This window comes from Notolepis coatsorum (genome assembly GCF_963971535.1).
Source record: "Notolepis coatsorum genome assembly, chromosome: 4".
Taxonomy (NCBI): Eukaryota; Metazoa; Chordata; class Actinopteri; order Aulopiformes; family Paralepididae; genus Notolepis; species Notolepis coatsorum.
In genome coordinates, this window is record NC_140168.1 from 59,057,814 (window position 1) to 59,083,835 (window position 26,022).

A 26,022-nucleotide genomic window follows, 5' to 3' on the forward strand; every position below is an offset into this window, starting at 1 on the left:
ACTGGTGAACAGATGATATCACAGCTAACTGTTGAACAGGTGATATCACAGGGCTAACTGCTGAACAGATGATATCACAGGGCTAACTGGTGAACAGGTGATATCACAGCTAACTGGTGAACAGATGATATCACAGGGCTAACTGGTGAACAGATGGTATCACAGCTAACTGGTGAACAGGTGATATCACAGGGCTAACTGGTGAACAGATGATATCACAGCTAACTGGTGAACAGGTGATATCACAGGCCTAACTGGTGAACAGAGGATATCACAGGGCTAACTGGTGAACAGATGATATCACAGCTAACTGGTGAACAGAGGATATCACAGGGCTAACTGGTGAACAGATGGCTAACTGGTGAACAGATGGTATCACAGCTAACTAGTGAACAGGTGATATCACAGGGCTAACTGGTGAACAGATGATATCACAGCTAACTGGTGAACAGGTGATATCACAGGGCTAACTGGTGAACAGATGATATCACAGCTAACTGGTGAACAGGTGATATCACAGGGCTAACTGGTGAACAGGTGATATCACAGGGCTAACTGGTGAACTGAGGATATCACAGGGCTAACTGGTGAACAGATGATATCACAGCTAACTGGTGAACAGATGATATCACAGCTAACTGGTGAACAGATGATATCACAGCTAACTGGTGAACAGATGATATCACAGCTAACTGGTGAACAGATGATATCACAGCTAACTGGTGAACAGATGATATCACAGCTAACTGGTGAACAGATGATATCACAGCTAACTGGTGAACAGGTGATATCACAGGGCTAACTGGTGAACAGGTGATATCACAGGGCTAACTGGTGAACAGGTGATATCACAGGGCTAACTGCTGAACAGATGATATCACAGGGCTAACTGGTGAACAGGTGATATCACAGCTAACTGGTGAACAGATGATATCACAGCTAACTGGTGAACAGGTGATATCACAGGGCTAACTGGTGAACAGATGATATCACAGGGCTAACTGGTGAACAGGTGATATCACAGCTAACTGGTGAACAGATGATATCACAGGGCTAACTGGTGAACAGATGGTATCACAGCTAACTGGTGAACAGGTGATATCACAGCTAACTGGTGAACAGGTGATATCACAGGGCTAACTGGTGAACAGGTGATATCACAGGGCTAACTGGTGAACAGAGGATATCACAGCTAACTGGTGAACAGGTGATATCACAGGGCTAACTGGTGAACAGGTGATATCACAGGGCTAACTGGTGAACAGATGATATCACAGGGCTAACTGGTGAACAGATGATATCACAGGGCTAACTGGTGAACAGATGATATCACAGCTAACTGGTGAACAGATGATATCACAGCTAACTGGTGAACAGATGATATCACAGCTAACTGGTGAACAGATGATATCACAGCTAACTGGTGAACAGAGGATATCACAGCTAACTGGTGAACAGATGATATCACAGCTAACTGGTGAACAGATGATATCACAGCTAACTGGTGAACAGATGATATCACAGCTAACTGGTGAACAGATGATATCACAGCTAACTGGTGAACAGAGGATATCACAGGGCTAACTGGTGAACAGATGATATCACAGGGCTAACTGGTGAACAGATGATATCACAGCTAACTGGTGAACAGATGATATCACAGCTAACTGGTGAACAGATGATATCACAGGGCTAACTGGTGAACAGATGATATCACAGGGCTAACTGGTGAACAGATGATATCACAGGGCTAACTGGTGAACAGATGATATCACAGCTAACTGGTGAACAGATGATATCACAGCTAACTGGTGAACAGATGATATCACAGCTAACTGGTGAACAGAGGATATCACAGCTAACTGGTGAACAGAGGATATCACAGCTAACTGGTGAACAGATGATATCACAGCTAACTGGTGAACAGATGATATCACAGCTAACTGGTGAACAGATGATATCACAGGGCTAACTGCTGAACAGATGATATCACAGCTAACTGGTGAACATGTGATATCACAGGGCTAACTGGTGAACAGATGATATCACAGGGCTAACTGGTGAACAGATGATATCACAGCTAACTGGTGAACAGATGATATCACAGGGCTAACTGGTGAACAGGTGATATCACAGCTAACTGGTGAACAGGTGATATCACAGGGCTAACTGGTGAACAGATGATATCACAGCTAACTGGTGAACAGGTGATATCACAGGGCTAACTGGTGAACAGGTGATATCACAGGGCTAACTGGTGAACAGAGGATATCACAGGGCTAACTGGTGAACAGATGATATCACAGCTAACTGGTGAACAGATGATATCACAGCTAACTGGTGAACAGATGATATCACAGCTAACTGGTGAACAGATGATATCACAGCTAACTGGTGAACAGATGATATCACAGCTAACTGGTGAACAGGTGATATCACAGCTAACTGGTGAACAGATGATATCACAGCTAACTGGTGAACAGATGATATCACAGCTAACTGGTGAACAGATGATATCACAGCTAACTGGTGAACAGATGATATCACAGCTAACTGGTGAACAGATGATATCACAGCTAACTGGTGAACAGATGATATCACAGCTAACTGGTGAACAGGTGATATCACAGCTAACTGGTGAACAGGTGATATCACAGGGCTAACTGGTGAACAGAGGATATCACAGCTAACTGGTGAACAGGTGATATCACAGGGCTAACTGGTGAACAGGTGATATCACAGGGCTAACTGGTGAACAGGTGATATCACAGGGCTAACTGGTGAACAGAGGATATCACAGGGCTAACTGGTGAACAGATTATATCACAGGGCTAACTGGTGAACAGGTGATATCACAGGGCTAACTGGTGAACAGGTGATATCACAGGGCTAACTAGTGAACAGAGGATATCACAGGGCTAACTGGTGAACAGATTATATCACAGGGCCCCAGTGCTAAGAATGAGCCGTTCCAGGTGCAAAGCTGTGCATAACCCGCTCACTCTCTCTGCATTACGCGGAGTATTATGTAAGCTGTCACCCCAGCGCGTGTGCCACACACACTCTCTCTCTCTCCCCCCGCTTCTCACAAGTAAGTGACTCTGACATCCGGATGTTTGAATTGGTTTAGCAAGAGAAAGAGGAAGAAATACTGAAAAAAAGAATGAAAGAAAAAAAGCAGCCAGCACACATTTTAAGTGTATGGCTGTTGGGCAACACACCATAATGATTGTTGCCCACAACAAAATCTTAAAGGAAAACGCCAACATTTTGGGAAATTAGCTTACCGTCTTCTCCAGAGAGAGACAAGAAGATAGATACCAGTTTCCTCTCTGTGCGTTCAGTAGAAAGCTATCTGGCTGCACGTTAGCCTAGCTTAGCACAATGAATGGAAGCGGACATGACTGGTTAGCCTAGGCATTGTCCAACTAACACCTCTCCCGAAGGCTAACCGGTCATGTCAGCTTCCATTCATTGTGCTAAGCTAGGCTAACATGCAGCCAGATAGCTTTCTACTGAACGCACAGAGAGGAAACTGGTATCTATCTTCTTGTCTCTCTCTGGAGAAGACGGTAAGCTAATGTCCCAAAATGTTGAGTGGTTCATGGACAGGGAGGGGGGTGTTATGAGTGGTTCATGGACGGGGAGGGGGGTGTTATGAGTGGTTCATGGACGGGGAGGGGGGTGTTATGAGTGGTTCATGGACGGGGAGGGGGGTGTTATGAGTGGTTCATGGACGGGGAGGGGGGTGTTATGAGTGGTTCATGGACGGGGAGGGGGGTGTTATGAGTGGTTCATGGACGGGGAGGGGGGTGTTATGAGTGGTTCATGGACGGGGAGGGGGGTGTTATGAGTGGTTCATGGACGGGGAGGGGGGTGTTATATGAGTCATTCATGGCGGGGGGGGGGGGGTGTTATATGAGTCATTCATGGCGGGGGGGGGGGGTGGGTGTTATATGAGTCATTCATGGCGGGGGGGGGGTGTTATGAGTCGTTTATGGTTGCGATGGGGACCATGAGATCACACTATGGAAATGGTCTCCACTCCATGCGGCGGCTGCATCCGAAATCCGATCCACTTGTAACTGCTGAAATCAAATCAAACGCACGCCCCCGCGTTCTGCCCAAGTAAATATATCTCTGAGATCTAACTCAATTTCCTCCCTCCTGTCTGGTGTAGCGAGAGCCCCATTGTGTGATTAAGACTTTTCTCCTGCTTCTTCTTACAATCTAATTCGGAGTCAGATTGAGAGAACAGACGTTGGCGATGTCGTAAAAAAAAGATAAAAAGATCTAAACGACAACAAAACATGTTAATTGACTAACTGAATATGAAACATGATGCTGTTTGGACTATGTAAACATGATTTGGCGAGCAAAACAAACCAAAAAAATAACTGACATGTTCCAGAGAGAGATCAAAAGTGAAAGCAGGTTTGAACAGCATCAAACAGCCCCCCCCCCCCTCCAGTCACACACACACACACACACACACACACACACACACACACACACACACACACGCGCACACACACACACACACACACACACACACACACACACACACACACACACCAGCAAGTGGTAGGAACAGAAGGTAATAATGGGCTGCGATTACACCACTCAGTTTTAATGAGTAAAAGTAGGGTGACGTCGGAGCATGTGTTTGTCAATGAACCCATACGTTGCTCATTACTATGGTGGCAGCTGGTCTGCAGCTATAGTAGCTATATGCTGCTATGTCAAATGCGTGTCAAATGTGACATACAGTAGCAGCACAGACACTCATTCAGATAACAAAAGGAGATGCTTCTTTGCATGTTTTTCCGTAGCGTGTTCTGTCTCTCTCTCTCTATCTCTCTCTCTCTCCCTCTCTCTCCCCCTCTACGTCTCTCTCTCTCTGCTCCCATTCATTTTCAAAAAGCACATAGAAGTTCACGCTTCAAGGACAGAGGAGTGCAGGTGCTCAAACATTTCTCATTGAGGACTAATATTAGCTCATATTCAGACTACTGGGTGAAGCACTGAAAGACAGGGACTTATATGTGTTTTTTTCTTTAATTTTTTCCAGAGAGAGCTGACGAAATAAAAGAAAACAACAGAAGCACCACACTGTAGGCACCTCACAAAAATCTAAAAAAAATTTAACAGTGAAACCTTCATATACTTAATTAATTAATTACGCTGTTTTCATAACTCGTCATTGTTTTTGTCCGCCATGTTTCTCTGCTCTTGCCTCTCACATGCGTGTGATTGACAACTGTGGCAACAATGAGGCACAGGCCTTTTCCTCACAAACGTCCCTGATTGGCTGTAAGTCTGAGCCACACTTGAACTTTCCCAATGCATTGATCAGTATGGGCACTGGTGACTGTATCGTATTACCCTACTCTTCGCTGACAACATTTTAATGATTTGTGTGTCAGAATTCAAACAAATAGTTAATTAGATGAAGTTACATTGGGCTAATGTGCGTGGGAGTTAGAGCTGCTCGATTATGGCAAAAATCATAATCAGGATTATTTTTTTATCCCTCCTCCCTCTCAGTTTCAACACAAGCTGAAACTACTGTTTGGGAATGGGAGGGGGGGGGGGGGGTGGAGCGCATCACTGTGAAGGAAGGGTGTGCTGCATTTACAACACAAGACAAAATGAGACCAATGCGGCATGCAGCACAATAATCATTTAATCTCTAATTATATTGTTTTCATGCAAAAGTCGATTGATTACCTATAGCCCAGGGGTCGGCAACCTTTACTATCAAAAGAGCCATTTTGCCCCCTCATTAAATGTATCTGGAGCTGAATTTACCCTTAAAACGAAGATAACACAGTGTATAAAGTTGTATGTATAATTATACTATATATAGAGAGGGATTGGAATGTATTCAAAAGCTTATTTCTAGTATGTACCTATTGTTATTTTTCATTCGGTCTCAAGTGTAGGAGAGGAGACGGGCAGAAATGACAGCTGGCACCAAATCCCTAGTTGGGGACAGCCCTAATATCGTTTAATTCTTACACCAGTGCGCCGTCAGACAGATTCGCGTAACGGAGAGAGGGCGCTTGTGGAGAGAGCTAGATCGCAAGGTTGTCCTGATGACAGACAGCTGGACTGTCCTGACGACCGAAAGCTATGTTACCGTCACTTGTGGGGGTATTCCCCAGGCTGGCAGAGCTGGCACACCAGTACCTCTGTATACCCGCGACATCGGTACCATCCAAGAGTGTTTTTGGACTGAGTGTGACCAGGCTGCATGACACACCAGGGACATGTTAGTCAGTCTGAGACAGGCTATGTATGTTCTATGTAGTTCTATGTAGTTCTATGGCGAGTGACGTTTTTTTGTTGTTCACTAATTTCTCGGCACATATCAAGCATACAGGTAAGCCTGCATCGTTAGTAGTGAAAGCAAATTAATATGTCCACGCTGAATTAAACCCTCTATTTTTCTTTTTTTGGATTTATCCATGGGGGGTCGGAAACTCAAGATTAGCCACCTGCAGATGGCAGGGAGAGGCGCGGCGTGGGTGTGATGTATATTTTAAACACTTTTTTATTTCAGTTCACAGTATCACCTCGATCTCCAAAAGAAGAGGTGTTCCTTTTGAAATAAAAATAAAAAATAATTAAAATAGCCGTTATTTATTTCCATATTATTATTATTTTTCAAACCTACTGTGCAATACTACTCTATGCATGCCTATAAATACTGAATAGGTTATTTAGAAATTGCTCAGGTTTCTGATACCAAATGCCATGTGCAACATTTCAGAAATCATCTTGCCATAAATCTTTTGCCATAAAGATTGCATGTTCGGTCTCTCTCTTAGATAAAAATGGATTACTGAACTGTGTTTGTTCAGTGACCCCAAATCAAATGGTCACCATCCCCTACTTAAATTATAAGTCAGAGAAGGTGGCTTTAGAAGCATCAACTTTCTCTATCTCTCTCACACGCACACGCACACACACACACACACACACACACACACACACACACACACACACACACACACACACACACACACACACACACACACACACACACACATTTGAAATGTTTATTTATGTCCACATAAACAGAAGTACAAGGAAGCCTCATACAAAGGACATAAACAATGTGAGTGCAATCAGAAAATCATGAAGAACAGTCAGGTACAAGGTGCATGGGCGGCAGAATCAAGGGTAAAGGTAACAGCGCCTCCTCCAAATTGAGCGGCTTCCTATAATTGCTGATACTGAGCAGTACCTGGCTAACTGCTTGGCCTTCCTTTTGGGGAGACCGGCTATTTGTAGGCCCCTCACAACCAACTTGTGCACATGCCCTAGGCTGCCAAAGATAAAAACTAGGAGTTTACATCTGTAGCCTAGCTGTGAGATGGTCTGCTGCAGCTGTTGGTATTTCAGCATTTTGGTTAGGAAGGCTTCTTCTAAGCTGTAATCAAAAGTACAGCCAACCTCAAGAATGGACACCTCCCTAAGGTGTTCATTTACCACAAATACATCAGGGGTGTTAGCTGTAATACTAGAGAACATGGAATCATTATTGCACAGGTTGAACATGCTTGGCTTCACAGTAGAATGCTTATACAGTGTGATGGAGGACCTAAAAACAAGAGAGATATCTTTCGCTATCAGATCTACTATTCTGTCATGCCTACATATGTAGAGGCCCCTGTATACATGGCAATGGCAACCATTTAAGATGTGGGACATGGTTTCAGCTATTTGGTTATTGTCATGATGAATACAGTGAGGAGTATGACTGCCTGGAAACCAGATGGAGAGATTCAGTTTAGATGGTAAGACCTGTAATCTCGCTTTCAGAGTAAAGATAACAATGCACTCATCTATGGCAACATTTTTTAACACAGAGTGAGAGACAGAATGGTCCGCAGCAGGGAGACACGCAATCTTCCCCTGCAGTCTCAACTCAGTCCATTGTTCCCGCTGTCTTTGTTGTTGTGCCCACAGGAGGCGACCTCGGGCATTAGTCAGTGGAAGTTGGTGATCCATTCCACACACAGACATAGATGCTCTGACTGAGATACTGGGGTCAGATATAATATTCTCTGATACAGCCACTGCCTCAGAGTTAGACCCCACCCACTCCAGGGTAACATCAGCCCAGCAACACATGTCATTAAGGTCCGGCCAGTCTGACCACACACCGAAGCCAGGAGAGCGACTGTCCAGCTTTCCATTCGGCTTTCTCTTGAAGCCTAGGAAGTTAGGGTCCGAACCACGCGCCAGGGGGACCTTACGTCTTTTTAGGTCCAAGAAAAGAGAAGAACGGGCGAGCGTTCTCACATACTGGTCATCACTGTTCAGCATATTCAACAGATGGGAGAGCCGTGTAGCAATATATGTCCATTCAAAATTGGGAACACCCAGACCACCCTCACGTTTACTGTGAAATATAATGTTGCGTGTTGTATGTGTGTTGAGGCCAGTCCATTGTCTCACTAGGTGTACGGTTTTATTAGTCAAATCATGTAGTGATTTTCGTGGAATATGTACATTGGAGAACAGGTGTTGTACTTTGGCCAATGCCATTACTCTGATTGCCTCAAGTTTCATGATGAGTGGAAGTGGTGATGCATGAATTAAATCAAGTCTGCTGGTGTATTCAGAGATGATTTCATCTACAGTACCTGTTCTTTCCACTCGCCTGCCACATTAAACTTGTGACCCAGGTATGTGTATGTCTGATGATGTGAATAGACTGTAATGGGTTTATTGCCAATTGTGAATGCAGGTATTGTGTCTGTGCTTGAGTGATACCAACGGTTTCCCCCACTCTGCCTTTCATAAAACACTGCACATTTTGAATCCTTAACCTCTAATCCAGACCACTCCAAAAAGGAGTCGGTTCTGGAGAGCATGGTGTTTATTTCAGCCGCATGATATGAGGCAACCTGTACATCGTCTGCATACCCCTGTGCGGGGTTAGGGGAAATGACATTAGCGGGGGCACACATACAGAGCCACTTCAACCACTGGTTTATTGCTATAACAAAGTTAACAGCACTCCACGGACAACCAGTCTTAACACCAACTTGGAGAGGGATGGGGTCTGTGAGCTGTTTACCACAGATAACCTGTATAAAGGAACCACAATACACGTTTTTGACAATGTCAATATAAACCTGGGGCAGATGTATTCCCTCAAGAGCTGTAATCATAACATTGTGTTCTAAAGTTCCAAACGCATCACGGAAGTCCAGAAAAACAGCGAAGTATTCACTAGACCCGTGCTTAAAGTCGTCGATACCCGTTTTGAGACAAAACACATGTTCATTCATGCCTTGCACACACACACACACACACACACACACACACACACACACACACACACACACACACACACACACACACACACACACACACACACACACACACACACACACACACACACACACACACACACACACACACACACACACACACACACACACACACACACACGCACACGCACACGCACACACTCACCTCCAGTAGAAAGGGTTCTGTCTCTGTGGTCTTGCCCGTAGCCACACACTGGAAAGTAGCATTCTGCCCTGCGTTGACTTCCACGTCGCCCAGTCGAGAAAAGTGGGGCACCTTGTCTGTAACAGAGAGGAGAGAAGACACACACACACACACACACACACATACACACACACACACGCACACACGCCTGTGAATATGGCACATCTACAACCCAGCATCAACATATTATAGAAAGGTCTCTTTCAGACTTGCTCATATCCAAAGGAAGAGGAATTTTGTGAACATAAACATTTCTTTCTCCGCTTACTCCAAGTAACACAGCCGTCATTACTGTGGTTCCCAGACCCAGCGCCACTCACAGTGTGAACGTAGCTCTGAATTACTTCAAATCCCCATTCAAAAACACTTGTGAACATCCCCATCCTGTGCTTTTATTACCACACACACACACACACACACACACACACACACACACACACACACACACACACACACACACACACGCACACCCTCCTACCAGCCGAGCGACACCGCTGGGTAACATTGTCTTTCTATAAAAGTGTTAATTGTAGAATACGAGGCACCCCGTGTTGCTCAGGCAAAACTAATGTTAGCCGTGCTCACTCTGTGGGCAGGTAATTACAACGTATAACAGGAAAAGGAATTGGACCCTGTGCACGTCTATAACGACATAATTGTACGATAGCTTTATACTGTACTGTGTGCAACATGAACACAGTGTAACACCGTGAGATGGTAGTGGCAGAGGTCATAGTCACCCTGTATAGCTGTACGTGACACCGCATGGGGTCAGCTTGTCACACGTTGTACCACATAATGATCAGGTCAGCTGGTAATCGGTGTGAGGGTCACACTGCGCACTTCAGTCGGTATGGAAACAGCTGGCCGGGCCATAAACCACCCTTACTTTGTATGGTGTGCGCTTTTCTATGCCCCGAATGAAAATAACTATATATACTATATATATAACTATGTGTTCTGAGGTTGTCACACCATGGACAAATGTGTTAACCACTCAGCCAAATTTAAATGATTAAGAGCCTGCTCTGCGTCTGGGAGCTATCCACGAAAGCACATTGCGCGATGAGATACAAGCGCAGACACGCCCAATATGTGTGGCTCGCGAGCACTCTGCACTCTGAACCCCTGACAGCGCTCTTGGCAGAAAGCCCTGGCCTATATCTGATTTCACAATTAGATTATAGTGAAGGAGAGGAGTTCTTATTAATTAATTATTAATTAATTTGTAATTGAATAATAATAATCATGGCATTGCTTGATTTGATATTGTCCTTCGAGATATTCTAATATCTTTCACGGGCATGCCTGTCTGCACAATTACTGCTGCCATGATCACCTGTTTAGAGGCTCATTTACATAGAAAGGGGAGATGTTCCGCCCATATTACCTCATTTAAATATACGCCAATTGCACGGACGCAAATGCCGACATTATGCATGAGCAACCTTGAGAGACGAGATGCACCGGCTCTGCTTCGGAAAAAGCTGCGCAAAGCCTTTGTGGATTCTGCCCTCGATCTTTTAATCCCAGTACTAACCATCATTCTCAGGGTGGAGGGGTCATAGTAAGTCACTCAATTATTTAGTTTAATTCTTTGGGTTTGGGTTACCTTGAACACTGGACATAGCTGCCAGGTGTGTTGTGTCTGTCCGTTTACAGGTACGTCTGTTTTTAATCATGTTTGAAGGGCTGATAATACGTCTCTCTCTCTCTCTCTCTCTCTCTCTCTCTCTCTCTCTCTCTCTCTCTCTCTCTCTCTCTCTCTCTCTCTCTCTCTCTCTCTCTCTCTCTCTCTATTTTTACTTCTCCACTGTACTATAATTATGTGACCTGTACCATGTCTTCTACTACCTGTACTTCCCGTCCCCCCTCCCCATGCTGCTATGATGCCTGAATTTCCACAAGGGGATCAATAAAGGAATATCTTATCTTATCTTATATTTATACGAGTTCATCTTGGGCGGCCAAATTAACAATTGTTGCTAAAAAGGGGGAGCTGAATGGATCCTAGTCGTAGTCTTCATTGATATATTATATTTTTGAACAAATGATCAGACCCAAGCGGGAGACACTAACACTCAAATTTGACGAAAGCTGAGAAACCATCTTTGCAAAATAAATATACATTCAGTAGCAGTATAGCCTATTACATTTGATATATCATTTTAAAATATGAAAGATATATGTTTAATCAGCTTATAAACGCGTTTTGACATTAGGAAATTAAATGAAATCAGGTTTTTATAACCACCCACCCAAACCTCAGTCAACTAGACCAGTGGTTGCCAAAGTCGGGGTCGCGACCCAAAGGTGGGCCGCGAGCAGCCACGGGAGGGCAGCGAGATGATTTCCAAAAAATAAAAAATAAAAATAATAATAATAATTTGATGCCACTGAACTTAGGACAGTGTTTCTAGTTGTATTCTAAAATTCTATTCTATTGTATTCTAAAATGTGACTACCGGTATATGGTTTTATATTAACTTAATAAATAAACAAAAACGAAAAATCTACTTATTTCAACGAACATTTCAAACTAAATAACAGATTATGCACATAAAACGCTGAAAACAACCGAAGCAACAATAGTATTTTAATGCGGCTATTATTATTATCATTATTATTTTGCAACAAGTTAGCCCTCTCATAAATAGCACATATAAATTAATAACTAACTTGAACTAACTTAATAGGATTGAAGTGATATTTGGCTTAAAAAATCGGTCGCCTGACAAAAAAAAAAAGAAAAAAAGCCTGACGATGTGCATTGGGCCGCGGCTCTCTGACGCCTTGTTTTCTGGGTCCCGGCCTGAAAAGTTTGGGAACCCCTGAACTAGACAGCCCACAACTAGACAGATGTCTGTTCCAATTGTCTTAGTGCTTCAAAGATTTCATGATAACATTTAAAATAAAAATTAAATAAGCCCAAGCCACACATTCTATCATTTGTAGTCTACAGTTGGATCGTATGCATCAACAAGTGATGGTGTTTTGTCAAAATGTTGACTCTGTAACAATGTATTATCCTCTGTGACTCTGTAACAATCTAGTATCCTCTGTAACAATCTAGTATCCTCTGTAACAATCTATTATCCTCTGTGACTCTGTAAAAAATTATTATCCTCTGTGACTCTGTAACAATCTATTATCCTCTGTGACTCCAAAAGTAATTTTTACTCGAACAGATGGTTTGGAAACACTCATTTGCTATTAGGAGTAGAATAAACAATTACGATTATAGAACCCCTGTCCTCTATAGTCTATCCAACAGTGCATGAAACTTGAAATAAATTGTTTTCTCTCATTATCTTTCTATTATCTATCTTTTTTTTTAATCACAATATAAATGTCTAAACGTGTTCAAATATCTCCCTACAACTAACTAATCACTTCCCTGTAGTATTATGTTTGTCCTTTATGTGTGGTTATTATACAGTGGATCTGGAACGAAGGAAGAGAAAAAATAGAAGGAGCGTGTGCATAAAAGATGATGTTCCCACTACTATTAGATGTTCTGTGATGTGATGTTCTGTGTGTGTGTGTGTGTGTGTGTGTGTGTGTGTGTGTGTGTGTGTGTGTGTGTGTGTGTGTGTGTGTGTGTGTGTGTGTGTGTGTGTGTGTGTACAGTATGTGTGTGTGACACTGAGTAGGCCTACATAGACGAGAACATGTTATGGAAAGAGAAAGCACTGTGATAGTTATAGTCCACATTGTTCTGTTGGAGTTGTGTTGTGTACTGTAGGTGGTATATTGTTTTGTACCATTGTATGTCACATTGTAATTAGGGATGTCCGATATTATCTGCCTACCGATATTATCGGCCGATATTGGCATTAAAATGTCATATCGGAAAATATCGGTGTTCTGAAGGTCCAGATTAACACTGAAAGTCTGCGTTTATTATTTTGTATAACTTGTATATTGTTTATATATATAAGATATATATCTTTACGCCATCTGTTTGCATAATAGTATTCTTCGCTCGCCTTATTGGGTCCCATCCTTGACGTTGTAGGCGCCAGAGACGCGCCCCCTAGACATGGTTTCTAGACATGTTCAGACACGTTCAGACAAGCCCAGAGCAAGCGCATTGATTCTGTACAGGTGAATAGGCAGAATATATTGTGTGGACGGTGCAAGCAGCCGCAGCGGCAGTAACATACCAGGAGAACTAGCAGAGCGAGAGTGTGAGACGTCCGGTACAGTTGTACACAGACCGATAGCAGTGTATCGTTATAGAGAGCTAATGGCTACTTAGATACGACTATAATATTGTAGAACCATTATTGGCACAGTATAGTGACTCGTGTAAGCGAAGTAACGTGGAGAGACTTATAGTTAAACCCAGCGCCGTTTGGATATAACTACTCATTGGAGACCGTCTGCGGGTTAGCTTCAAGTACAAACGAAGCTAGCTAGCTACCATCTATGCCAACAGGCTTTTGGATTAATAGCTATTAACCCTGCCATCGGGCGCTAGGATTACAAGGACCGGTTCCGTACGAGACCCCTTCTTCCAGCGGCGACAGGATTATCCGACCGGTCTACAGTTCCTCCGGAGCAGGGCTCCAGAGGGAAACCATCGTCTCCAGCCACCATTTGCTTTCCCTGTATCGCCTCGTTTCATCTCACTCCCTTCAGAGCTCCGGTCAAGTATCCGTAATCTAGGAACTATTCATTACCGCTGACTTTGATACACTGACATTCTATTATTAAAGGAGAACCGTGATAACTAATATGTATGTTGCTATGACTATTAAAATACTGTTAACTTGGTATCCCTGTCCCCGCGCAGTCAATTGAGTGTCCGCCATTTTTTCTAACTGTACTGTCTGGCTATTAATATTCTTTAGTAGTGGTTTAATCTAAACAATCTTTAATACAGTCAGGGTTGTGTAGCCCCTTAGCTACAATTGGTCCTTCGAACCGGATGGTATCAGTAATAATAATAATATTAGTGATAATATGGCCAGCGGCGGACACTCTCCAATCGGCTCCCCCCCATTAGAGCGCCCTAGGCGCCAGCGTCAGCCCCCTCCCCACTTGGAGAGCTACGCTGTAGATCTACCCCCTAGCTTATCTACGAGGACGTTAAGCAAGGATAACATTAGTAGCTCAAGTATGCCCAACCTTATCGACCTGTCAACCCCACCGGTAGAGACCCAAGCTAGTTTAAGTGAAACTGACTTAGCTCAAGGGGGGGGACAAGCGGGACATGACTTGACTATGCCCATAGAACACCGCGCCCCCGAGATGGACCTCGGAGCGCATGAACCCATAGAACACCGCGCCCCCGAGGTGGACCTCGGGGCGCAAGAAGGTAAAGAATGCACCCCCGAGATGGACCTCGGAGCGCACCAGAGTAAAGAGCACCGCGCCCCCGAGATGGACCTCGGAGCGCGGGAGAAGACAAAGTACAGCGCCCCCGAAATGGACCTCGGAGTGCGTAAGGAGACCAGGTCACCGCCAAGCCCTGCCAACTCCAAATCACCATCATCAGCGTCATCCCCAAGCGAGGCCGACCAGAGGCTAGCGCAAGTCCTGATCGCCACCCTAACCGCTTCAGCGGAAAGAGACTGCCTCCAGGGTGAGCGTGACCGCCTCCAGGCACAACGAGAGAGTGAGCGCGACCATCTCAGACTGGAAGAGAGTCGCCTCCAGGCTGACGCCGCGATACATCTCAGACTGGAAGAGAGGCGCCTACAGGCTCAAGAAACCATGGAGCGAGACCGCGCCAATGCGCAGCGCGACGGAGCCAATGCGCAGCGCGAGGCGGAGCGAGACCGCCTACAAGCACAAATGATGGAGCAAGCGCTCCAGAGGGTGACTCCCCACTCTTCCACCCGGAGCTCCCGGAGATCATCACGACACGGGTCGAGGTCACCTTCCCCTCCCCGACAAAGCTACACGGGACCCCGCCTACGGGAAGAACCTGCTTACGTCACAGAGCAGCTAGCCGAGCGACTACAAAGCCTGACGGAGGACGAGGGAGGACAGAAAGCCCACCCGCACTACCCCATCTCAGACCAGGAGGCTCAGCGCAGCCCCGGTCTCAGTCCCGACGTTATGAACCCCCAACACGTCCCAGTGGGGAGTTCGAGCACAAGACGGCACCAAGCAATAGTGCCTGGAAACCCAGCCCCTGGTTCCCGCCCAGCACGAACCAACGATCCAACGTACAGGGAGAATCGCCACGGATGCCTCTCCCCCCACGTGCGTCAGTGTCGCAGCCATCCATGGCACACTACATTGGGACACCCACATTCCCAGACTTCACAAGAGAAGACCGAGCGCAGTATACCGAGCTGCGAATGTGCCTAGAGACAATTATGTCCGGAGTACAGGACAAGTCATACAAGTATGCCATTCTCCTTAAGCACCTCAAGGTAACTAGAGCGCACAACATAGCGCTGGCATACTCCAATTCACAAACTCCCTATTCTGACGCCCTGGTGGCCCTCGACGCACGTTACGGACGTACATGGGACTATGTCATTCAGGAGATACGTGAGATTGAACGTCTCCCCCCGGCTAGAGACAACCGAGCCCTGGACGACCTATCCGTCAAGGTACAGTCCCTAGTAGGGATGCTCGGGTCCCAACGAGACCAGGGGATGTACGAGTTGTACGCCAACTCCAATGTGGAGCGCATATTGGAGAAGCTCCCCCCATTCCGCCAAGAACGCTTTCGGCGGCAACGAAGCTACCGTGACCCGAATGGCCCAGAACAGTCACTGCTGGATCTCGCTGACTTCCTAGCCAGGGAGGTTAGCAGCCTAAGAATTGACACCTTCGCATGGGGTGGCTCGAACATTAAAGAGGGACCGAGGAGGTTTAAAGACCAAAGCAGGCCCATCACAGTGATGCACCAGGCCGAGTCGGTGTCACGGCAGACGAGTCACCACCCCCCCGCCAAGGAGAAATGGAAAATTGCCTGTCAATACTGCGACAACGAACACTGGCTGTCACAGTGCGACGCATTCAAGAAACTGACCACCGACGAAGTAAGTCAGTGGATTAAAGCTAACCGCCGCTGCTTCCGCTGCGCGCGCGGCCACATGGCAGCAGAATGCCGCCTTAAGAAGAAGTGTGGCAAGTGTGACGGCGCTTACCTCGAAGCACTACACGAGAGCAACAAGCGCCCACCAGAAGACCAAAGTAGGCCCATCACAGTGATGTACCAGGCCGAGTCGGTGTCACAACAGAAGAGTCACAACCCCCCCGCCGAAGAGGAATGGAAGATGGAGGTTCCAGAATTCAAGATCACATGTAGTTACTGCCACAGCGGACACTGGCGGTCGCGGTGCGGCGCATACAAGAAACTGACCCCCACCGAAATGAATCAGTGGGGTGAGGCTAACAAGCAGGACGCCGCTTACTGCGAATCACTGCGCGAGGCCCACAAGCGAAGATTAGCTCTACAAAGCAACTCGGGAACAGAAGTGCTCCACATCGACCCCGCGAATCGTGGGAGCCCCAGAGTGCTCCTCAAGGTAGTACGAGTACTCCTCAGCCACGGGGACAAGGTACTCGACACCTACGCCGTCCTCGACGACGGGTCGGAGAAGACACTCCTCCTCGCCTCCGCCGCGACCCAGTTGGACCTGCGGGGACCAGAGGAGACCATGACCCTCCGTACCATTCGTCAAGATTTACAGACAATCAAAGGTGAAAACGTCTCGTTCACCATTGCAGCGATCGACCAGCCTGAGAAGCGGTACAGCATCAGCAAGGCGCTCATGAGCTACGACATAGGTTTGTCACGCTACGATTACCCCATCCCACAGCTGATGGAGAAGTACGACCACCTACGCCAACTGCCCATACCGCTCATCAGCGGAGCTACACCGACCCTACTCATTGGCTCCGACCACGCGGACCTCATTGTCCCAACCAAGGCGGCCCACATCGGACCCAAAGGATGCCCAGCCGCGGTTAAGACCCGACTGGGGTGGACGCTCCAGAGCCCCCTCTACGGACCTGCCAGCCAACCAACGTCCACACGCTGCCTTTACACCAAGGTGAGCGACACAGACAACACTCTCCTACAGCACGCTGAGAGGCTATGGACACTAGACGCGCTGCCATTCAAGACCGAACGCAAGATGGTTCGGTCCAAAGAGGACAAGTATGCCATCGCTCTACTAGATCAGAAGACTACGAGAGTCGAGGTCGACGGAGTGTTCAGATACGCAACCCCACTCTTGAGGCGGGACGGGATGCCCACTCGGCATGTGTCTAAGGGAGCGACGCACCACTGCCTACAGAGCGTATCCACGCCAGAAGAAGCAGAGAGCATCCTAATGAAGCTACGGGCTTCGTTAGCCAACGGTGGATTCGACCTCCGACAGTGGGCCAATAGCGACCCTCAAGTTCTCCGGCACCTCCCTCCAGAGACCAAGGCCGCGAGCAGCGAGACCTGGATGGCGCACACCCCAGGCGAAGCGCAAGAGATGACCCTGGGCCTCGTCTGGCGCTTCAAGATGGACTCGCTTCACTACCGACACACACCTCTGAGGACGGATCAGGAGACGTCCACGACTAGACTGACCACTCGGCGGAGTGTGTATCGAACACTCACCAGCCAGTACGACCCAATGGGATGTATCCTCCCCTACACCACCCGGGCGAAGATGCTGGTGAGAGAACTGTGGGACAAGGAGCAGGGCTGGGACGACCCCATACCCGAGCACCTAGCTACCACATGGAGAGAGTGGGAGGATGAACTTGTCTTACTCCGCGAGGTGGCCATCCCGCGGAGTTACTTCCCCCCTACCGTGCGACTGGAGATGTGTCAGATAGACTTGCACGTCTTCAGCGACGCCTCAGAAGTGGCGTACGGATCAGTGGCCTACCTGAGGGCTCAAGAAGAGGGAGTTCTGAACTCCAAGCCCCTCGGCTACGTACGTGCTGACATAGAACCCATCACCCCAAACTACCTCTTGATGGGGCGGCCGGACCCTGCCCTTTCTCAGACGGCGTGCGGACAGGACGGGATGAACGGACGGAGAATGTGGAGACACAGCCAAGTACTGACCGACCAGTCTTGGGCCCGCTTCCTCCTACGCTACCTACCCTCCCTTCCAGCCCGTCAGAAGTGGGTTAAAGACAGGGACAACCTGACCGTGGGTACCGTCGTGATGATAATAGACCAGTCACTACCCCGAGCTACGTGGCCAGCCGGCCGTGTGAGCAGAGTGATTAATGGTTCAGATGGGAAGGTCAGAGCGGCAGAAGTCATCGTCCAAGGGCGGGCTTATACCAGACCAGTAGCTAAGTTGACACCACTTCCTGCGTTCCCTGACCCCCCTGACGACGACGATAACCCACTGACCTTATAGATTTTCTAACTCCCCATAGCACATTATGGAGAAGTTGACTTGACCCTTAATATTAATCTGTGCCCCACATTTTATTTACTAATTAGGTTCGGACTAATTAGGGGGCGGCTGTTCTGAAGGTCCAGATTAACACTGAAAGTCTGCGTTTATTATTTTGTATAACTTGTATATTGTTTATATATATAAGATATATATCTTTACGCCATCTGTTTGCATAATAGTATTCTTCGCTCGCCTTATTGGGTCCCATCCTTGACGTTGTAGGCAACAGAGACGCGCCCCCTAAACATGGTTTCTAGACATGTTCAGACAAGCCCAGAGCAAGCGCATTGATTCTGTACAGGTGAATAGGCAGAATATATTGTGTGGACGGTGCAAGCAGCGGCAGCGGCAGTAACATACCAGGAAAACTAGCAGAGCGAGAGTGTGAGACGTCCGGTACAGTTGTACACAGACCGATAGCAGTGTATCGTTATAGAGAGCTAATGGCTACTTAGATACGACTATAATATTGTAGAACCATTATTGGCACAGTATAGTGACTCGTGTAAGCGAAGTAACGTGGAGAGACTTATAGTTAAACCCAGCGCCGTTTGGATATAACTACTCATTGGAGACCGTCTGCGGGTTAGCTTCAAGTACAAACGAAGCTAGCTAGCTACCATCTATGCCAACGGGCTTTTGGATTAATAGCTATTAACCCTGCCATCGGGCGCTAGGATTACAAGGACCGGTTCCGTACGAGACCCCTTCTTCCAGCGGCGACAGGATTATCCGACCGGTCTACAGTTCCTCCGGAGCAGGACTCCAGAGGGAAACCATCGTCTCCAGCCACCATTTGCTTTCCCTGTATTGCCTCGTTTCATCTCACTCCCTTCAGAGCTCCGGTCGAGTATCCGTAATATAGGAACTATTCATTACCGCTGACTTTGATACACTGACATTCTATTATTAAAGGAGAACCGTGATAACTAATATAATATGTATGTTGCTATGACTATTAAAATACTGTTACTTGGTATCCCTGTCCCCGCGCAGTCAATTGAGTGTCCGCATTTTGTCTAACTGTACTGTCTGGCTATTAATATTCTTTAGTAGTGGTTTAATCTAAACAATCTTTAATACAGTCAGGGTTGTGTAGCCCCTTAGCTACAATCGGTATTGGTTTTCCGGAAAAAAAAAAATATTTTTTTTACATTTCTATAACCTTTATTTACCCAGGCAAGCAAGTAAGAAGAACAAATTCTGATTATATTTATTGTCAAAAGTATGCATAATGTTGTGGTTATTCCACAACACAGTGGCGGCTGGTCCATAGGGGGCGCTAGACCGCCGCCCCCCTGGTTAAAAGAAAAATCGGTTGGTATCGGAAATTAAGAGTTGGACAATATCGGTATATCGGTATCGGTAAAAAAGCCAATATCGAGCATCCCTAATTGTAATGTTAATAAAATATAAAAAGGATTGTAAAAAATAGATGAATAATAATAACAATAAAATAAAACTTGTAAATATGCAACTATAACTAATGATATATTTGTATGAAATGTGTCTCCGTGTGGGTGGACTTCCACCTGCGCAGGGGGAAGAATGTGCTAATTTGTCCTGTCGCATCGACAATAAAGTGACAATTGCCAGATGAGTTGCCATGGAAACATACATCTGGCTGAAAATGGGATGATAGAGATGGCATCTCTGTTGCATTGTCTCATTTCTCTCCCCCCCCCCAGCCCTGTTCCTCTATTTTTCAGAGAGGAAAGAGAGAGAGAGCGAGAGAGAGAGAGAGAGAGAGAGAGAGAGAGAGAGAGAGAGAGAGAGAGAGAGAGCACTGCTCTGCCGCCATCGATTTGAGCAGGAGGTCTGCCTCATCTACGAGCCCCGCTCCCCGGATACAGGCCGATGCTTAATGTTAAATCCATAGTCATCGTCGTCGTTTTTCTTTTCAAGTCAAACACATTAACACGTTAAAACATACACAGGGGTATTGGTCACAGCGAAGCCAGTTGGAGGAGGCAGGGCTGGGGGGGGGGGGGGGGGGGGGGGGGGGGGTGGCATACAGAATGCTGCGGTGCTGTCCAGCCTACCGTCATGGATCCATGCAAACGTGTGGATTTTTACTTGTTATCATTCTCATGTTTTAAGTGAATCAAAAGATTGTTCCCTGCATTCATATTCTAAAGATCTTGAGATAAAACATTTTGAAATGTTTTGAAATATGCCCATTTGAATGAAAAAGAACCACGACAGATGTATTACTATACATTTTCTTTAAGAAATATACAAAATTAAATACATCAAAAAGATGTCTATCAGTGTAATGTGCACTGGGGGGGTTGGGAAATATGTATGATTATGTTTGAGCCCTAGTTAGACACAGAGATGTCTTCCGGTTGAGTGGTTTTCAAATCAAGTATAAACACTTGTTATTCATAAAAGCCTTTCACTGTGCCAAAGCGTTCCTTTGGACTGAAACACATGTCTGGAATAAAGACACAGGCACTCCAGGGAGCGCGAGGAAAATGTCAAGTCTGGTGGAATGTTCCGGGAATGGCAGGTGCATTTGATTTCTACCTTTCTTGGGGGCCAAACAATTATCGTTGCTGCCTGTGGGGAAATTGCCCAAACAGCCTGGTGATGTTGACTTGCATGTGTGTGTGTGTGCGTGTGTGTGCGTGTGTGCGTGTGTGCGTGTGTGTGTGTGTGTTTGTGTGTTTGTGTGTGTGTGTTGGTGCTGGTGTGAAATATGCTGACATTTTTAGTACAAAATGGTGTGTGTTTATGCAATCATGACACACCAAGTCATGCAAATTAATGTGTGTGTGTGTGTGTGTGTGTGTGTGTGTGTGTGTGTGTGTGTGTGTGTGTGTGTGTGTGTGTGTGTGTGTGTGTGTGTGCGTGCGTGCGTGCGTGTGCGTGCGTGCGTGCGTGCGTGCGTGCGTGCGTGCGTGCGTGCGTGTGTGTGTGTGTGTGTGTGTGTGTGTGTTAGGGCTGGGAATCGCCAGAGACCTCACGATACGATCGCGATACTTGTGTCACGATACGATAGTATCGCGATACTAAATATATCGCGATACGCTGAGTATACATTTTTTATTTGTATTTTTCAATTTTTATTTATTACCTTTTTTCAACTGCAAAGTAAAACTTTGTCAACATGTTTTATCTAATAAAATAAAGTTCAGTCTGTTCATCTCACTTCAATAATTCTTATTGCAGAACATGGTATTTTCTCAAGCAGACAGATGTAAACACTGTAATCTGTGTTGCATGTACCTGACAAACTGAACTGTTTCTATTACAGTCATATTCCAACTTAACTGAATGCACATGTGTGTGTGGACTACTGTACTATTACAGGTATTGAAATGAACAATGCAACTTCCTTATACATTTATTAAAAAAAAATTATGAATAATTAAATATCGATACTTGGTGTCCCTGTATCGATACAGTATCGCCACGCAAAGTATCGCGATACTACTACGTATCGATTTCGTCCCCCACCCCTAGTGTGTGTATGTGTGTGTGTGCGTGCAAGTTCCATATGTGTGTGTGTGGGTGTGCATGTGTGTGTTGTGTGAGTGTGTGTGTGTGTGTGGTGCATCTCCTAATGAGCGCGGCTGGTTATTTAACGGGGACAGCGGGGGCACCGGGCGTTGCCATCTGCACCAAACTCAGCCTCAGTCACACATGGAGAGGGTCCTCAACGGCAAACTGTGCAACCTGGCAACCCGTCTCGAGTCACCATGGAAACGAACGGCAAGTTTCACGGAGTCAAGAGGGCCAAGTGGTGAGAGTTGAATCAGTGCTCATGGCTGGTTTTGGGGAAGTTCACACAAGGACTCCCCTCTGTCCAATCCTTCCAATTAAGAACATTCAGTGATTTATAACCTGATGTCTACCCGTTTCTTTTTGCGCCAGTAAAACATCTGGGAATTTGGTGAGCCCATAAAACGGTCCACATTCTATCATTCATTAACCCTTTCACTACCACACTACCAAAGGGTTAACCCTTTCAAAGTGTGGTAGTGAAAGGGTTCACCTTATGTAGTGTGGTAGTGAAAGGGTTCAAATGTTCTCACAGTTATGCTGCCCAGCAGGCCCGGACTGGCCATCGGGAGCACCGGGAGTTTTCCCGGTGGCCTGGCCTGCACAGATAAAAAAAAAAATTATATAAAAAAAAAAAAAAACGTTTTTTTATTATTATTATTATTTATTTATTTTTTTGCCAGGCGATTGTTTCTAGTTGTGGCGGCGGCGCGGCGCGATAGTTAGATAACCTAGATGGGTGGGGAACAACCAGGATTTCACTGTCTGCCACAGAGTTGGAGAACTATCTGACTCTCTCTCTCTCACGGGCCGGCAGATCACACACACACAATGGAGCCGTGCTGCCGCTTGTGATTGGTGGAGGCAGGACCAGGCGATACAACTGATTGACAGCGGAGGCGGCGAATGGAATGGCAGACGGCACTCAGATGCAGAATAAGAGCCAGGCAATGAGCCAGGTAGTGAGGGACTCGGGAGAGATACAGTAGAGCGAAAGTCAATTAACGTTGATGTCAAGATGGACAGTGGAAGAAAGAGAAAGGGTGGAGGAGAGAGGGATAAAACAAAGAAAAAGAAAGGCCCTTACAGGAGAGAGTGGTTAACTGTATTATAATAGTAAATAGAAAAATATGTTGTGCTCTTGCTTTTTTCTTTTTGAAGGTGGAGAGAGTAGCATTGCTAGTGCCACAACAGTTTTATTTGAGGTCCATAACAGTACATTGTACTAAGCAATTGTTGGCTCATTAGTTTGTGATTCACATGCACTAAAATTCACCAGAATGCAGGAAATTAAGTCTTTGTAACAAAAGATTTCCTGGTGGGGGACCCCCAGACCCCTGCTTAAAAAGTGGCCTGACTGGGGCTATATTTCGCGCTATATCTCCCGGTATGAATTATTTCCCCAGTCCGGCCCTGCTGCCCAGTGCCGCAGTATCACCCCCCTTTCATTATGGCCAGTGGTGCAGTGCTGGTATAACTCGGTATAACGGCGTTATACCTCGGTCACTGAGGCTGAAGTACGCGCAATCGCTTTTTACATGGCATTATCCAACCGGACTCCCGGAGAAGCATGCAGCTGCAGAGCCGCAGAGCCAGCGGCGCTCTCTGGGCCGCGCGCTGACGGCCGCGCTGTGAGGCAATAGTATCCAGCTGCAGGACGAGAGCAGCCAAAAAAAACTGTGCATGCGCGCGCACGCGCACGCGCGTGGAGCGTTTGACCTACTGTCAATTTGCCACTGCACCACTGATTATGGCTCTGAAACGTTGCACATGGTCCTCCATTCCGGAGCCTTCGCTCCCTGTACCATGCAGTCTGCAGGGGCTCGATGCTCGTTACGGTCACTGTCAGCAGAGCAGAATGAGCGGTGGCTTTGCGTCACATTGTCTGGTGGAGCCAATAGGCTCAGAGACGCCAGGCACGGCGGTGAACGAAAGGGTCAGATGGGGATCAGAGATGGGGAGGAACCCACCCGCCTACTTCCGTCACCAGCTCTGGGACAATAAGCAGACAAGGCACTCGACCAAATGAATGGAGTGAAACAAACAATTGTTTGTACCAGTAAAAGCAGAGGAGGCTCGTTTGATTGAGCAACAGATTCGCCAGAACAGATGTTTAGGGCCTTAGAAACAGACATTTTAAACTCGGAATGTCATTCAGTGGATCTTCAAAAAAATTATTATTGTTATATTTTGGGTGCATGCTGATGTATTTCACCTTTTTTGACGATTTACAAACAATGGTCCTCATTCTCGAACATGTTTGTAAGTAGTACCTTTGTAAATATCTTCATACCAACAAATTTACAAAAATCCTCCTCTGGATTTCTGAATGCTCTCCCTAAGTGGCCAAAATCTTCGCAGCTGGGTTCCCATGAATGAAATACGTCACTCATTCTTAAACTGCAAAGCGCATTCTCGTACACCTGAATTTGCATACATACACGCCCCACCAGTTCCTTATAAGGCGAAGGAGGCGTGTGCAAAATGGCGAGGGCCATGTGCAAAACAGCAAAAGGGTCGGCATTGCATCTGCACCATGCTGACCCATTCAACAGGGGCGAGGGCCGTGTGCAAAACAGCAAAAGGGTCGGCATTGCATCTGCACCATGCTGACCCATTCAACAGGTAGCGCGGAAACGATTTCCGACTGATCTCAAAATGAGTTTAGATTCAAATGTATTGTCATTTACAATACACCATCCAACCAGAATTGATAATTAATGGTCCAGAATGAATGCGTGGAGAAACGGCTTAGTGAGGCAGTCTCAGCGCGCGAGCACACACACACACACACACACACACACACACACACACACACACACACACACACACACACAGACACACACACACGTACTGTATACGTGCTAAATTAATCGTTCCAGCAAAGTAGGCTTCTATTATTCTGTTGTATGACTTGTTGTAGATAGAACAGGACATAATAGCATGCAATCTCATTTAGCAATGTCAATACTGAACGACCTCGCTTGTCAAGAGCCAGTATTGACATTACTAAATTAGATGTCATGCTAATATGTCATGTTCTACAGTGAGGGTAAACTAGGCCAACGATGTGGCTATCTTTGACTTCAAATTGAGAAAGCATTTTATTTACAATATTACATTGACATTCCTGATATTTAAGCAGTTGATTGCTATTTAGACAAGTCAGTTTCTCTAATGACGTGAGTGACATGCGTTGAGTTTTCAGTGAGGACATCGCCTCCTGTTCACTTTGCCGCCTGTCATCATTCTTCCTATATCCAGTCTCTTTGAGCGAGACGCTCGGGCAGTGAGACACAAGAGGGCACGGGAGGAGCAGCGGAACATCGCGGGAGACTAATAAAGCTGCGACCCCCATGTGACAACAAATCTCTCAAAGTTCCCAGAATGTCCATTAGCCGTTCCTTTTCTTTCCAAAACACTTTGAAAGAGCTCGTCGGAGGAGAGTGCAGGCAGCTCGGGGTGGCGGGGGTGGAGAAAAGATCAGCCATCAGGACGATTAAAATAAAATAAAAAAGGAGCCGTCCTGCTGGACAAGCGCGGTTCCCACGGTGACTCAGAGTGATAGGTATGCACCAGAGACCGCTTAGCTACA

The 26,022-nt window shown here is 46.3% G+C and overlaps 1 protein-coding gene across 1 annotated transcript in view; it reads right to left on the reverse strand.

Annotated features, from left to right (window-relative positions):
* Positions 1–26,022, reverse strand: part of ptprua (protein tyrosine phosphatase receptor type Ua) — a gene marked incomplete at its 5' end in the record, with an annotated part of 205,691 nt that overhangs the window by 154,278 nt on the left and 25,391 nt on the right. The window contains 1 exon segment of the mRNA XM_084311954.1: positions 9,496–9,611. Within this exon segment, the coding sequence (XP_084168080.1) occupies positions 9,496–9,611 (116 nt within the window).